This window comes from Apis cerana, linkage group LG7 (genome assembly GCF_029169275.1).
Source record: "Apis cerana isolate GH-2021 linkage group LG7, AcerK_1.0, whole genome shotgun sequence".
Taxonomy (NCBI): Eukaryota; Metazoa; Arthropoda; class Insecta; order Hymenoptera; family Apidae; genus Apis; species Apis cerana.
In genome coordinates this window covers 2199941-2214587 of record NC_083858.1, presented here as the reverse complement: position 1 = coordinate 2214587, position 14647 = coordinate 2199941, and the positions used below count along the sequence as shown (strand labels likewise).

At 27.7% G+C, this 14647-nt stretch overlaps 1 protein-coding gene across 6 annotated transcripts; it reads right to left on the bottom strand.

Annotated features, from left to right (window-relative positions):
• Positions 1 to 40: 40 nt before the first annotated feature.
• LOC107994283 (oxysterol-binding protein 1) lies at positions 41 to 13957 on the bottom strand. Of its 6 annotated transcripts, none has more exons than XM_017051105.3 (12): positions 12784 to 13957; positions 12501 to 12662; positions 10562 to 10627; positions 8053 to 8258; positions 6299 to 6549; positions 5766 to 5958; positions 3953 to 4233; positions 3639 to 3874; positions 3283 to 3559; positions 2809 to 3185; positions 2501 to 2721; positions 41 to 2399 (listed from the first exon to the last, which is right to left on the bottom strand). In XM_017051105.3, the coding sequence occupies exons 2-12, from the start codon at positions 12626 to 12628 to the stop codon at positions 2257 to 2259; spliced, it is 2379 nt and encodes a 792-aa protein (XP_016906594.1). In that variant the 5' UTR covers positions 12629 to 12662; positions 12784 to 13957; the 3' UTR covers positions 41 to 2256. The 6 variants fall into 6 exon arrangements, with proteins under 6 accessions (XP_016906594.1, XP_016906596.1, XP_016906591.1 ...); XM_017051107.3 differs by having other exon boundaries at positions 13756 to 13900; XM_017051102.3 differs by having other exon boundaries at positions 6299 to 6546; positions 13470 to 13687.
• Positions 13958 to 14647: the final 690 nt, after the last annotated feature.

The window sequence follows — 14647 nt, the reverse complement described above, 5'->3', positions numbered from 1 at the left end:
ATTGATCACTGGATAATAATGAAATATTCAATGATAAATATTACCCGTTCAAGATTGTTTTTAATTTGTTACAATAAATCAATACAATTTCTTTAATGGAACAAAATACTACGGTTATTTATCGTATAAATAATTGCACCATTTGTGCGACCAACGGGTGTTACATAGGAAATGCCAAACGGCAATTATGTGAATGCTACGAAGATATCTTCGATTTTGCGAAGCATATTGTATTTATCGTTCCACACGAATAGCTAATGTACAAGCACTACTTAATTCAAACATCTGTTCTATCCGTCTTATTGTATTTTCTTTAAATTATTTATTTTATAGTTAATTTGTATTTATATATATGTATACAGATATATCCGATTATAATCAACTATTAAAATTATAATACAGCCAAATACTTAATTATAACAATCATTGTAAACATTGGTTGCAAGCTAGATGTTCCGTTTAATATCGCCCTATACAGACTGAAATATGTAGTTGTCAATATACAAATACTATGAACGGAACAACTGTATGATGTGCTCATAAGAGGGATATACAATGGGTTTTATTAATTATTATATGTACATACGGGCATGCATGCATCATACATACATACATACATACACACACACATACATACATACAAGCACGCATACATACAACATACATACATACGTACGTACGTACGCAACATTCGCGCGATTTGTACCTGTGTATGAATGTGTGCGTGTCTACATAATGTAATTGGAGAAAAGGATTTCGGCTTTAACGAATGTTAATGTTCTGAGTTGAAGCATTATTTAAAAAAATTATAAAAGAAAAGAATTTACTACAATTTATAAGCCCTTCAACATGATTTTAAATTCTCCTTACACTCTTCCCGTAATAATATTGATTATGTTTTGTAACATTAGCTCGACGGAGTGTATAGTAATTAGGCTGGTTAGATAACCAGTCAATATTTTGTGGAACATTCAAGAGTCTCTCTACGTCTGCACGGAAAATTGCAGAAATTTGGAAGCATATCCATTTATATTATCTGCTTCTTCTTTCTTATTTTGTCGCATGTTACTAATAAAACTACCATTTTTGCATGAATTATTGAGATGAAATCTCAACATACTGAATTCTCTCGTTGTTATGAACATTTTATCTGCAGGAACATTTCTTTCATAGCGGTTGCAGATTGTCGTATTAACATAAACGAATGCCGCTTCTTATCCCATTTTTTGTGCAAAGGTTAAGACGTGGCAGTCGATGAACAGTCTGGCCGCACCATACGTGTAAATAACCAATATGTAAAAATGTATTACCTATCAATATCTACTTTAAATAATTCAATAAGGCTTTAGTCACATACAACGCGAATAGTTTTTATAATTTACTCAGCAATACTAATTGAAAAGTTTTTTCAATTTTTAGATATTTTTATCATCGCGTCAAGCATCAAAAATACATTTTATAATCTATGTAAGTACTTTTCGCGATGTATATATAATAATCGAATATTAGAAAGTTATGGCAATTTCTCGAAGTTGCTGTTATCGGTTTTTTGGAACTTATAAATTCAGTTCCATTTCTAAAAATAAAAATATTTAAATATATCTAAATTTGTTTGAAACAAATTACGAATACTGTAGTTGTATTAAGTAAGTTTTCATATTTAACTTAAATTCCCATTATGGTTTTAATTTGTAATGTATTAATGTTCTTGTGTTAAAAATTATTTATCTTATTATATATGCTATTCCAGTTATAAACTGAATTCACAAAATTTTAATAAATTTGCTTATTAATCATATTTAAATTTTTAGTGAAAATATTACGGCACATTTACCTTAATAAAAACAAATAAAAAATACAGAAAATTTTTGAATCTGTACAAATATTGTTTGCAAAGCATTAATTGGGCCATGTGGATTATACGCAAATGTTTTTGGTTATTTAGAAAAATGAATAAAAGAGGGATGCAGCGGTAATATAAACAGATAAAGGATATGTAGGAGAATGGAGATAATGACATACTATAAAAACGCTAGTTTCAAATTAGAATGCCATCTTCTACCACTTCGACCAGTTCTTTGGAAGAAATAATGATTAAATCATGTCCCCTAACAATCCCACTATATCATGTCATATCATGTCAGCATTTTTTTAGAAGCAGTGATTTCTAAAATCAACTATCTTCACTTAAAATAAATCCAAACACTTCTGCATTGTATATTGACGGTCACAATATTGATATAATTATATATTAAGCTAAAATATGTTTGGACATCGTGACCAATCACCTTTACTCTTACATTCCCAATATTCACCATTGTATACATAGCACAGACTGTCCGTGTATGGATCCTGCTCTTTCTTAAACCATAAAGGTTCATAAGTTTCATATGGTAAACCTAATATAAATTAAATTTTTAATTATAATCAAAATTATTGAACTATTAATTATTAAACAATTATTTCTTTGATTATTTTGAAAATATATTTGATATTATACCTTGAGCGGCTGCTTTTTCAGCTTCGTGTTCCCGTGCACGTCGAGAAGCTCTTTGTTTTTCTTCTAATCGAAGTTTTTCTGCATTCGCTTTGTCCCATTCACCATTTTCCATTAATCGTTGATCAGGCCTAAATCGGGAATCTGTAGGAGCTACGCCTTCTTCAAGTTCATTAAGTTGACATGCTAATTCGGTAAAATTGTAATACTTTTCACTATCTTCACTATAAAAATAAAAATATTATAATATGTAAAAATTTATATGCTTTCCTTTTGTAATAATGTAATGCATAATTCAATTACATACTTACCAAGGCATACGACGTTTCCAGGCAAGTATATAAGGCCCTGTTTTGTATACTGGATTATCTAGTGTGCCAGATGTACTAATCACGGGAGCGATTTCTATTTTTGAATCCCATGTACCCTGTACTACCCATTTAACTTCATTGTCTGAATTCATAACTATTCCTTTTACTTTACGTTGACTATCTCTCGAAAAATACGAATAGGGCGTGTACTTCAAATGGCACTTGATACCTTCTTTATGATTCACAATATCTGTATCACCACTTTGATCAACCCATAATTTTCCTACTATAATATTGTGTACAGTGGTAGTAACTTTTCGCCATGTGTAATGATGTGTACCATCAATTTCAAGATGAGCAGTTCCTAATGGTATTACCTATATAATATATAATATATAATAATTTTTAGAAAATTAATTATTGTAAATTTACTAAAATGTTATAAGATATTTAAAAATAAATTATAAAATCTACCTGGAGATATTTCCCACGAAATTTAGATGCCATAGTAAATTCTTGCCAACAACGCCAGTTTCGACCCTCGCAATGTTGCGCTAACATTGGAGGATGATGAGATACTTGTTCTGAAATCGCACGCCATCCTAAATCTTCAACGCGATCACATTCATACGTTTCACCTAATAAAGGATTAAAAGGTTTGCCAGTTCTGGAAGCAGTTGTAGAATAACTAGATATAGTAAATGCAGCAACATAAGCCATTTGTTCACAGATATCTTTACATTCTGCTGCCCTGTTAAAAAAATATAATATTTATTTCGTTTATATTATTTATATAACAATAATTTAGTAAAAATTGAAATAAAATATACCTGTCAAGAATATCTGCATATTCATAATCTTCTGTAAGCCGTTGAAGCATACTAAGTGGTTCAGAAAAATTGACAGGCATTGGAATTTTTGACAAATCTTTGCCAATGCAATTTTTCATAATACTCCATAAATTTAATGGATAATTTGGTTTTTCAGGTACCCTAGTTCTCCGTTTTCGCCTATAACCTGTTACCCCGGTGCTGCCAGTGCAGCCATTATTGGATTCCCAATTTGTCTGACATGAAATATATTAGATAAAAATTAATTACAAATTAATTTAAAATTTGAAAAATGGAAAATAAGAATCACTTACATTATCCAGATTGTCAGTATTAGGAGCAGTGACTGGAGTTACTACTGTAGAATCGGTCACAATGCGAAAAGAATTTGTAGTAGCAGTCTCTGATAAAGGTAAAGGTGTCTGATCTCCTTCTGAACTAGAGCCATCGTCACTACCTTGCGAATCAGTTCGATCTCTTGAATTATTTGTCGGAACACCAGGTATACTTAAGGTAAAAGTATCAGATTCTTGTGCATCATAAAATTCTGCATTATCTTCTTCGTCTTCTGATGGAGAAGTTGTAACTGTTGTATCTACAACAATAATCAAAATTTTACTCAGAATTTTACTATACTGATAATTAAATAAGTAACTAAACATATATATGCATAGCTAAATGAGATTTAGTAAATCAATAAAAGTTATTCAATTATAATCTTACAGCAAATTTTATAATTATAGATAGAGAAAAATCTTCATTTATCACTTATAAATTTCTTATTAAGATTAAAGATAAAACGCGAATATATGAACACAAAATACAATAAAAGCTTTCATTACGATTATGCAATAAAATATATATTTCGCGCCAATAAAAAATATAACACAAAGAATGAAAAATTGTTTGAACCTATGTAGCCACACATGCCACTGCTCAAATTTATTTCACTTTACTTCTCTACTATGAAATATTCCTTCCACCCCTCCCCTGTTATTATTTGTATCACTCCCCTTCCTAACCGATTGAATCGTGGTATGACAACTGCTGTTGCCATTAAGTTGTACCGTCCTCTACCCCCTCCAACTTCGGTCCACACCTGCAGTACTGGTTAAAGTAACGAACAATGAATCACTAAAGATGCTCGTACACAGTGATTTTTTTTACAGGTTACTATAATGTACCACCCATTAGGTTATGCTACATTCAAAGATCGGTTTGGCGCTCTCATTCAGTCTTTGCTAAAAATTTGATCGAAACTGTCGACCGTTATAAACTGTTGATAATAAATTTCTCCCCTTGCCCCGTTTAACTATCAGTTTAACATCTCTCCACTGATTCTCTCGAACACAATCGTCGAAATTTTCGACGTTCGACTAAGTATATTACATCAAATTTAATAGTGAAATCACGAAAAAACTGTCAAAAAAGAAATTCACACAACACGGAAATTTGCAAGGCCATCTGAGTCTGATTAAACACCAAACTCGGGAGAAATGAAAGCACACTAATACGTATATATATATATTCAATATCTATATCTCTGTGTATGTGTGCGCGCGCGCGTGTGTGTAAACTTTATATACATTACTATAGTATGTCATACAATATACTGTGTCTTGCATGCATAGACTTTAAACTACATAAGTCACGATACCATTCAAATCAAGTACAGTTACACGAGTGCCATCTGGTTTAAGAATATTAAAATATAGAATGATAAAGGCGCGAAAATTCAAATATACATATTATATAGCAAAGCATATTAGTAAGCATATATAAAATAGATAAGCATGTATAAAATATGTAATTATATATAGCTGTGCACTATCGTTTGATAAATACAGCATTGCTTACCACATTGAACATATGATTATTTATATAACATACATTTCTAATAAAATGTAATCAATTAATATTACAAAAAGGAAGACTGCAAAGATTTACAATATAAAATGATGTTGCGAATAATACAAATACAAAAGTATAAGCTTGAAAAAATATGAACAATAAACGAATACTTGAGTTTCGTTTTCTCAATATTAGCATATACAACAATAGTTAATATTCTTGCATCGACACTAATTACAGCATTACTAATCACATTAATATAAAAAATATTATTACGCGAAGTTCTGTGTCCTCCAGTTGGAACTGCCGAAGGTAAGGCATGTTGTGCAGCTTCTTCCAAATGAGAATGCTGCCTAGCCAATTGTTCTACCATTTTTTCTATTCGTACTTTCTGATCGCGCTCATGTTGCAGCATCTTTTTCCATTTTGGTTCTTGTTGCTGCGCTAATTGCAAATATTCATTGCTTGCCTGGAATTAGAATTCTTTCTAATTTCTTACACGATCAATATAACTTCAACATTTTTGAACATAACATTAAATTAATAAATGTCATTTTGTTGTTTTTTTATATACTTTTATAAATTCTGTTATATACTTATATTAATATATTGTAACTTTGCGATATTAACTCTATTACTACAAAATTTAACGAAAATTTAACAAACAATATCTGATTATTTTGTAAATCTGTTTTATAAATCAATAACACTAGAAACAGAATAATAAGATTAGAATAGAGTAATTTTGTATGATGTTGTCCAGAAATTTTAATCTGAATATTAGTCTTAACGATGGCCTTTCAACTTACATTAACCATAGCACTGGCTGCGATGCGAAAGAGTGTGGCTCGTTCACTGACTGTCTTTATTTTTGTCCCTAATTCGGCCGATGGAGGCTCCAACGCTTCAAGCTCGTTTAAGATCCGCTGAAGCATTGTCCCTTTTTTTACTAATAAATCATTACAGGCTTGTAAATTTTCTAAACGTTGTGATAGATCCTTTACAGAGACTTGTTCTGGTTTTTGACTATCATTATCCTGAAATTCCTCCTCCTCTTCTTCTGAAACAAATTTTATACTACATAACATAATTGTTTTTTAAAGTAGTGCAAAAGACTTGATATTTATTGAAACTTGAATTTATATTTTGTTAAAGATGACGAAAAGTCTATGAATTCTTCAAAAGAAAATAATACATAACAACAATATTGACAAAAACATATTTATAATTTAATATTGTAAAAAGAATTCCAAATGAAAAAATAGTTTTGATTAATTAAGCGGCTGAATTAATTATTTTTTAAATTATAATTTTTAAATTAAAAAAAAAAAAACAAAGAAATTATATATATCCGATTATAAATATATTATAATTATTTAATAATTTTTATAATTTATTGAAAAAATATATTTTTAATTAAAAATTTATTTAATATATTATAAATATATAAATATGTGATTAAATCATATATTAAATAAAAAAATTATAAACATTTTACGTTTTATAAACATTGATAAAAGAAATAGATCAAGTGGTAAATATTCATATTATAATATATTTTTTTTTGTCTTTGTTTCATCATTTAGATTTTTATGTTATTTATTATGTTATTTGAATAAAAAAAACTTAAATAAATTCAAAAAGTTTACATATTTCAATTATATATTGAAATTCTATTGAAAGCAATAGAATTTCAATGCTATGATTAATCGATAATTTTATTAACTTTTTTTGTAATATAAAATATAATACATGTATATATATATATATATATATAGTTAATTCACAGATATTACAAAGCATTCATTATGAAAAATTAAAATTAAAATAGAGTATTTTATTCTAATTTCTACTATATTGAAGTAACTAATAAAAACCAAAGAAATATAAATCTATTGTATGTGATTCTCAATTGCGATCGAGATTTATATTATTATATAATTCTTGCATCGTTCATTGTTCATCTATTGGTTACCATTGATGTAAATGTTAGAAGAGCTGCTATAAACAATTGTTTTTGTTAATAGATTTATTAGTTGAAGATAATAATTGATTCCTGCTCAGAATTATCGGCCAATAAAATAAGAGAAAAAGAATCAATTTTATAAAACACTAAATCAAAATTGGATTTAGTGATAGGATTTTATAAGTAATTATTCAGTTATATTATTAAGTTATTAATATTGTTTACGATTATCTGATATCACAATCAGCAAATTTAATATTCACAATAAGAACTAAACACACTAAATTGCTCAATCGATTTAATAAATATGACATCATTGTTCTTAAATGAAACTTCAGTTTGAAGATACAATAAATATAATAAATTCTAAAGATTATTTATGATTTACTTAAGATTATTTTCTAAAAATTACAAAATCACTTTTCTTGCAAAATGATTAAATTTTTCTCTAATGTAGTTTCTCTAATATACATTCAGCTGAAGATTCCAATTTATAATTATTCATATAAATTTATTACATAATAATTTTAACAAATGATTCTTTCTCTCTTTCACAAATATGAAATAGAAAACGAATGATCATTTCTGGGTACAGACCAGATTCCATGGCCTGGATAGCCTTGGCCTTCGCCAACTCAAGGGCCGTGACCCATTGCTGACGTTCTACCTCTGTCGCTGCCTTGATATGGAAGGTTTGCGTACCACCGTTGCTCACAACGAATGTGCAAGCGTCCACGGTGTGTATTAAGGCCCCGTGTAAGGATATTGTGCCGCGGCACGTGTGCGACATCTCCGCGGGATTTCTAAACAAAGAAGAGAAATAGCGACAGTTCCGTGGACATATTCTTCTATCGCTTAAGAACCGAATGACACAGAGAAAGACAGACGTGAGTTTGCAAGTTAGTCGCTTGCTGCGTCTAATGTAAGTCTGAGGTTTATCCAAGCCAAAAATAGAACATTTCCGGTTCACCCAAAGAATGATTACACATAATTGGATTATACGCATGCACGGGTTATACATGTTACCGTGAAAGCGATTAATTACAATTCTTCGAACTCTCTCTTTCTCTATCTATTTCTGAGAACTTCGAATACCAGTTAGACACGTGGACATCTTAATATTGATCTAACCTGAAACGAAACAACAACTCGAATTTGAGAATATGCAATAATAAATCCACGATAAAATGAAACTCACAGACAAAATGCTAATAACTTTTTTTACTACTGATGCAGTGAATTTTATCGTTTACTATATATTGTACCAGATCTGAATGTAATTGAATGTAATTGATGACTTATCACAATTGTAATTTATTATAATAATTCTATGAAACTTCGAAGAAATTTTATACAACAACATCAAAATAGACGTAGTACTTTTACGGTAACATTTATACCGTAGCAAACAATATGACAGTCTGTGTTAATCTGTGACAATATATGATATGTACGCATAAAGTGTAAAGAACGTAGAAAATGAAGTTCATGTAGAGATTAGCAAGATTGATTATAAATTTTTTCCAAGCAGGCCCATTACCACTTATACGATTGTATTTTTTCTACACACAAATGAAAGAACAACCCAACGGTAATTTAATGAAGAAATAAAAGAAAAAAAAATACAATACTTAAAAGCTGACCTGATGATTGAAAGAAGGGGAACAGATAGCTCGCGGATCGTGTCATGCACTTTAGGGTCAATGAAATTAAATCTAACACGCAAGAATCGAGACTTTGTACACGATGAAAGAATAATCATGCTAACGCGTTCAGAAATTATTATTGCATATTGTCCGCATAGATCACAGGCATTTTCGCAAAATTATTTTTTATTTATATTTTATTTATCTAAAATTCTATTAAAAAATAATGTTTTCGTATTTCAAAATAACAAGTAATATATCTCACATATTTTACTCCTGTGTGACATATTAAATACCTCAAGTTTATTGATTGTAGAGATTTCATATGAATTCAATAGGCAGGAAAAATGCGGGTGTGAAATGTATAAACATATTGTGCGTATATAATAAAACATCGAAGGGACAGAACGAGACAAAGCTCATAAAAAATGGATTGAAAACTTACATTTTTATTATCATTGAACACTGTCGAATATAACGAAGTTCTAGTCATAACGAATAAACAATTAAATAAAATGATTTTGCTAAATACAACATATTAATGTAAATTGAAATGATGATATGTATCATAGAAGGTCTAACTGATTGATTTTACTATCAGATTAAAATTCTTAAATAATTGATTATTGTAAAATATTGAAATTGAAAGAAAAAGATTTTATTATTGATAACTATTCTTCATATTCTTGCATCACTATTTGAAAATTATTCTTACAGGAATCAATAGTGTAAGATAATTAGAAAATTAGATTCTCACGCATTACGTAAGAATAAAATAAGTTTACTAGAATAAATTCATAATGTTTACGACATAAAATAATGAATAAGTTTCTTTCATTGAAAATATTTAACAAATTAAAATTATCGATATTCGTTGATACCAGCTCATCTATTCGTGCTATAATTATTTCTTGGATCATTCCCAAGCTAGTAAAATCTTTACACATTTTGCAAAGACCTTCAGGATACTTCCTGAACGAATCTGGAACTACCAACAAAATGAAGCGATGTCTGTTTTATATCACGGTAAATACGTATATACGCACGTATTTATATGTACACATAGAACACAAAAATATACAATTTTAATAATTTTTAAATACAATTAAATTTTAATTAAAGAAATGATGTGAAGGGGTGAGGATAATTTTGTAAATTAGATTTATGATGAGGGTAAAAAAATGGATAGGAAGCAAATAAATTTATTAGGAACATTGAAAATATTGTATTAATAATAAATCAAATATATATGTATATATATATGTATATTATATACATACACACACACATTCATATATATATATATATGATATTATATATATACATATATATATATAATATGATAAGGAGTTGATAATGAAATGAGAATGAAACTCGAACATCGTCTTTGTCTGTTTTAATTAAAAGTTCGATTCAAAGAAGATTCAGGATATTTCGGCTTTTTCGATATTCTTACTTACTCGGAGGCTCTGCCAGCCTTCCGCTTGCGTCGTGTTGATATCTTTGGCCCCCCTGTTGGTTCAGCCCTAAACAGTCCATAAAACAAATAGACCCCGTTCACATTGTGTAACATTGCATAAAAACGATATTTTTTTTTTCTGTTCGAAAATAAAATATCTATATACTTTTTTCTGTTCCTATTTATCCTATTTGGATTTTCGCGATATTGCGATGTTCCTTCTTTCGTTCATATTTATTTTATTGTTACTTTTTTTTCTTTCACTCTTTTCCTTTCTCGCTATACTCATTCTCTCTTTCTCTTACATTCCATCTTTCTTTCCTTTATAGCAATAGTGCAACCATCACGTTCGTGCGTTGCGTATAAGTACATACTTTGTGCGAGAAGCATTTTGACGTTCACGAAGTTGTAGTTCGTGTAAAAATAAAATTGCAGGACATACTGTTTTTGCAATTTGCGAGATATTGCAAACTCAAATCACACAACTGTGCCAAGCGGAAAATTAAAAGAAGATCTAGGCATTGCATGTTGTCAGGGAACGTGGATGTTCTAAATATAAAGAAATTGAATAGTAGAATTTTCGAGGCATATATGTTATATTCCTTAGTATTTTCTCACCTGTATCCACGATCAGTAATTCTAAGATCGAAAGATTGAATTTTGTTCGTAGAAATAAATAATTATAAATTTATAAACTTTTTATGACTAATAATGATTAAACAATAATTTTTTCTAAACAGTTTTCAATAATATAATTCATAAACATACAGAAGTAAACAAAAATTATTAAATGTAAAATTTTATTGTACTGAAAAAAAAAAAAGTACAAGGCAAATATGCAATAAATTTTCTCTGATGCGTATGACAAATGTAAGCGAATATATATACAAAATATATGGTCCTTTTGACCAATCAATATTTCTTTCAATGCTTTCTAATTCTTTTTTAATGTAAATTTCAATGTGTTTTATGGCATGTACATGCTCAGGATATATTGCTTGTACTAGAATGGATAAGTATGGAATATGTAAATATGAGTTTTAAACGAAATTATGATTAATTTTAATTAAATATACTTGGATAAACCATATATAATAATATCCATAATTGAGCCTGCACACTGGCTGTTTATTATATACATGCAACTTCAAACTGTTAAATTTAGTGTTATATTTTATTTAATATATTCTTAAACATAGACTATTTAAGGCACTGAAAAAAATCATAAATAAGATTTAATATATAAAATATATTAAAATACATATAATCCAGAGCTGTTCCTTGAATATATTTTCATATGCGTGTTTTTTTAATTTATACATATATGATTTCTCATTATTATATTTAAATAGAAAAATATATCTTAATAAAAATAATGTTTTTATTTCAGATATTATATATTATACAATATAAAAGTTTATGTATATATTTGTTAGCATGTATAAGTTTGTAAACAATTTTATGCTTGTATATTATGTGAATGATTGCTTTTTTAAAAAATTTTCTTTATTCTTTCTCATTTAATTGGAAATAAAATATTATAAGTCAGACTTCATATCATCATATTATTTATATTTAACAGATGGTTGAAAAAGGTTATATGACTTGTCATTTTTAAATTGTTTTTGTATAAAATCAAATTGAAAATATCATTCCATAAAATTAATTTTAAAAGAATAAATACAATTAAGTATATATGTACAATATTTTGAAATGTATATAATAATTAAAGATATAATAATAAAAGAACAGCTCCGTATTGTATCCAAGATAATTTTTTTAATAATAACTGTCATTATTGTGCTGTTGGAAAAACAGCAATTATAAGATGAAAATCATTAAAGAAATATTTTATTATGAATAAAATATCACATCAATTTTTAGCGTAATTTATGAAAATAAAGTAGCTTAAAGGAAAATACTGACACGTAGGAAACTACCTGTAATACGACAGTAGGCCATTTGACAGGACGAACCACCTTCGTTGATAACCTTTCAAATAATTAGTCCATTTAAAAAGCCAGCCTTTCATCTCCTGTGTACCATGTTGAGTCTTTGAATCACCCATTTTAGTATACGTTGCGTGCTCACACGTGTTTTTCCTGAAATTATAATGCACTCCAATATTTGCGTACACATCACCCGTGTCGTACAGCCACCATTTTGATATTCTTCTAGCCCACAGACTGTGCGCTCTTAGATCGAAATTGTACTTATACACACTGTTCGTAAATTTGCAATATACCAGCAGCGATACCAACAGATTCAAGAGTGTGCCTTAAAAGCACAATATATTCGGAAATAGTATAGGTCTTTCTTTTACACGGCGTGGTGACCAGTCACGTTCTCAGTGACGGCGCCTAACCTTTATTACCAGTCATCTATATAATATTCATATTCGTGTACACAAATACATATAAATTTGATTACGGGTAATCTGTGATTTTGCAAATTTCTTTAATTATTTTCCTTTTGTTTTTTTTCTATTTTTATGAAAAAAGAACAATTTCCAATAAAAGTGTTACAAATAAAAACAATAGTAGATAGTTTGAATAATATAGAATTTTCACATAATAAATTTCAAAATGAAAAATTGCAATAAAGATTTTTCAAAATATGTTCAAATATGTAGCATATGTTCTCTTTTTTGTCTTTGTATTGTTTAGACTCTATTGAACTAGAGTTTGAATGAATAAAAAGTTACTAGTATGCATTTGTCAAAATGAAAGAAATCCTAGGGTTACTGTCATTCTTGACGTTTTCCTATTAATCTTAATTAAGAAAAAGAAAATTTCATACATGTCACGTGCATTACAATACTTGTAAATGATAGCAAATATGAAATATATAATTATTTAATATCACGTGGATATATTTACTCGACAGGAATTAACGAAACTTTTACATACTTTTTGGAACGAATACGCCAACGAAAATACATTCGTTCTGTCATTTGGCAAAATATGCGTACGGTCTGCTCAGACAAATAGTTCCGTTTGGAAGAAATGTCATAAAGAAGCACTCAGTACACTCTTCGATTAGATGTTTGATACTGACCATTATCTCCAAATGAAACCAAGCTCTTAATTTATCTGAGCAGATCACACAACGTAAGAAGTACTCAAGTGCCTCTTCATTCTATCCTACGAAGAATGTATATTACAAATTTCAATGTATTAATAACTATGTAGTCACCTCACGTATTTGTAGAGTATATATACAAAACACAAAAAGGCGAATTTTCTGGTCAATTTTATATATTAATTGTTTGACTCAAATAATTGTTTCTTGTATAGATAAGTTTATTACTTTTATGCTTAATAAGTAAAATTGTGGAAAATAAAATTCAATGTCATTTTACTTTATCGATAACACAAAAACGAATATCAATGTTATCGACTTAGCTTACTATTCATTTAAAATAATAAAAGTTTAAAATAATAATATTATAAAATAATATTTTAATAAAGTATATTTAAATATAAATAAATAATAAATAAATAAAAAAGTAAATAATATATTATATTATTTAATAATTAATATTATTATTAATAATATTATTATTTAAAATAAAAATGATTAGATTTATAAATATAATAAATATAATTAGAAAATATTATAAATAAAATATATAAAATAATAAATGTTGTAAATGATTGTGTAATAATTAAGTTAATTATATTTTGAAATAATCTTCAAAGTATAAAATTGAAATTTAATTAGAATAGATAATTTGTGTAATTCAATATCATAATATCAAATTTTTTTAAATTGTATATATTTAAAATTATTTAATACTTGAAGATATATTATAATTATTTGTTATAATGTGAAGACAAATATTAAAAAAAAAATTTAATTTTTTGTTATTTCAATATTAATATCATGTATAATTATTGTGTATTAATTATTATACTATATAATAATAATATATAATAATACATAATAACATAATAACATACATTACATATATATATAAAAGTATATACATTAAATTTAGAAAATTTAAAAAGAAATGTAAATGTGAATTCCTTTAAAAGAAATTTTAAAAATATATATATATATAAAAAATATAATTTTAAAAGAA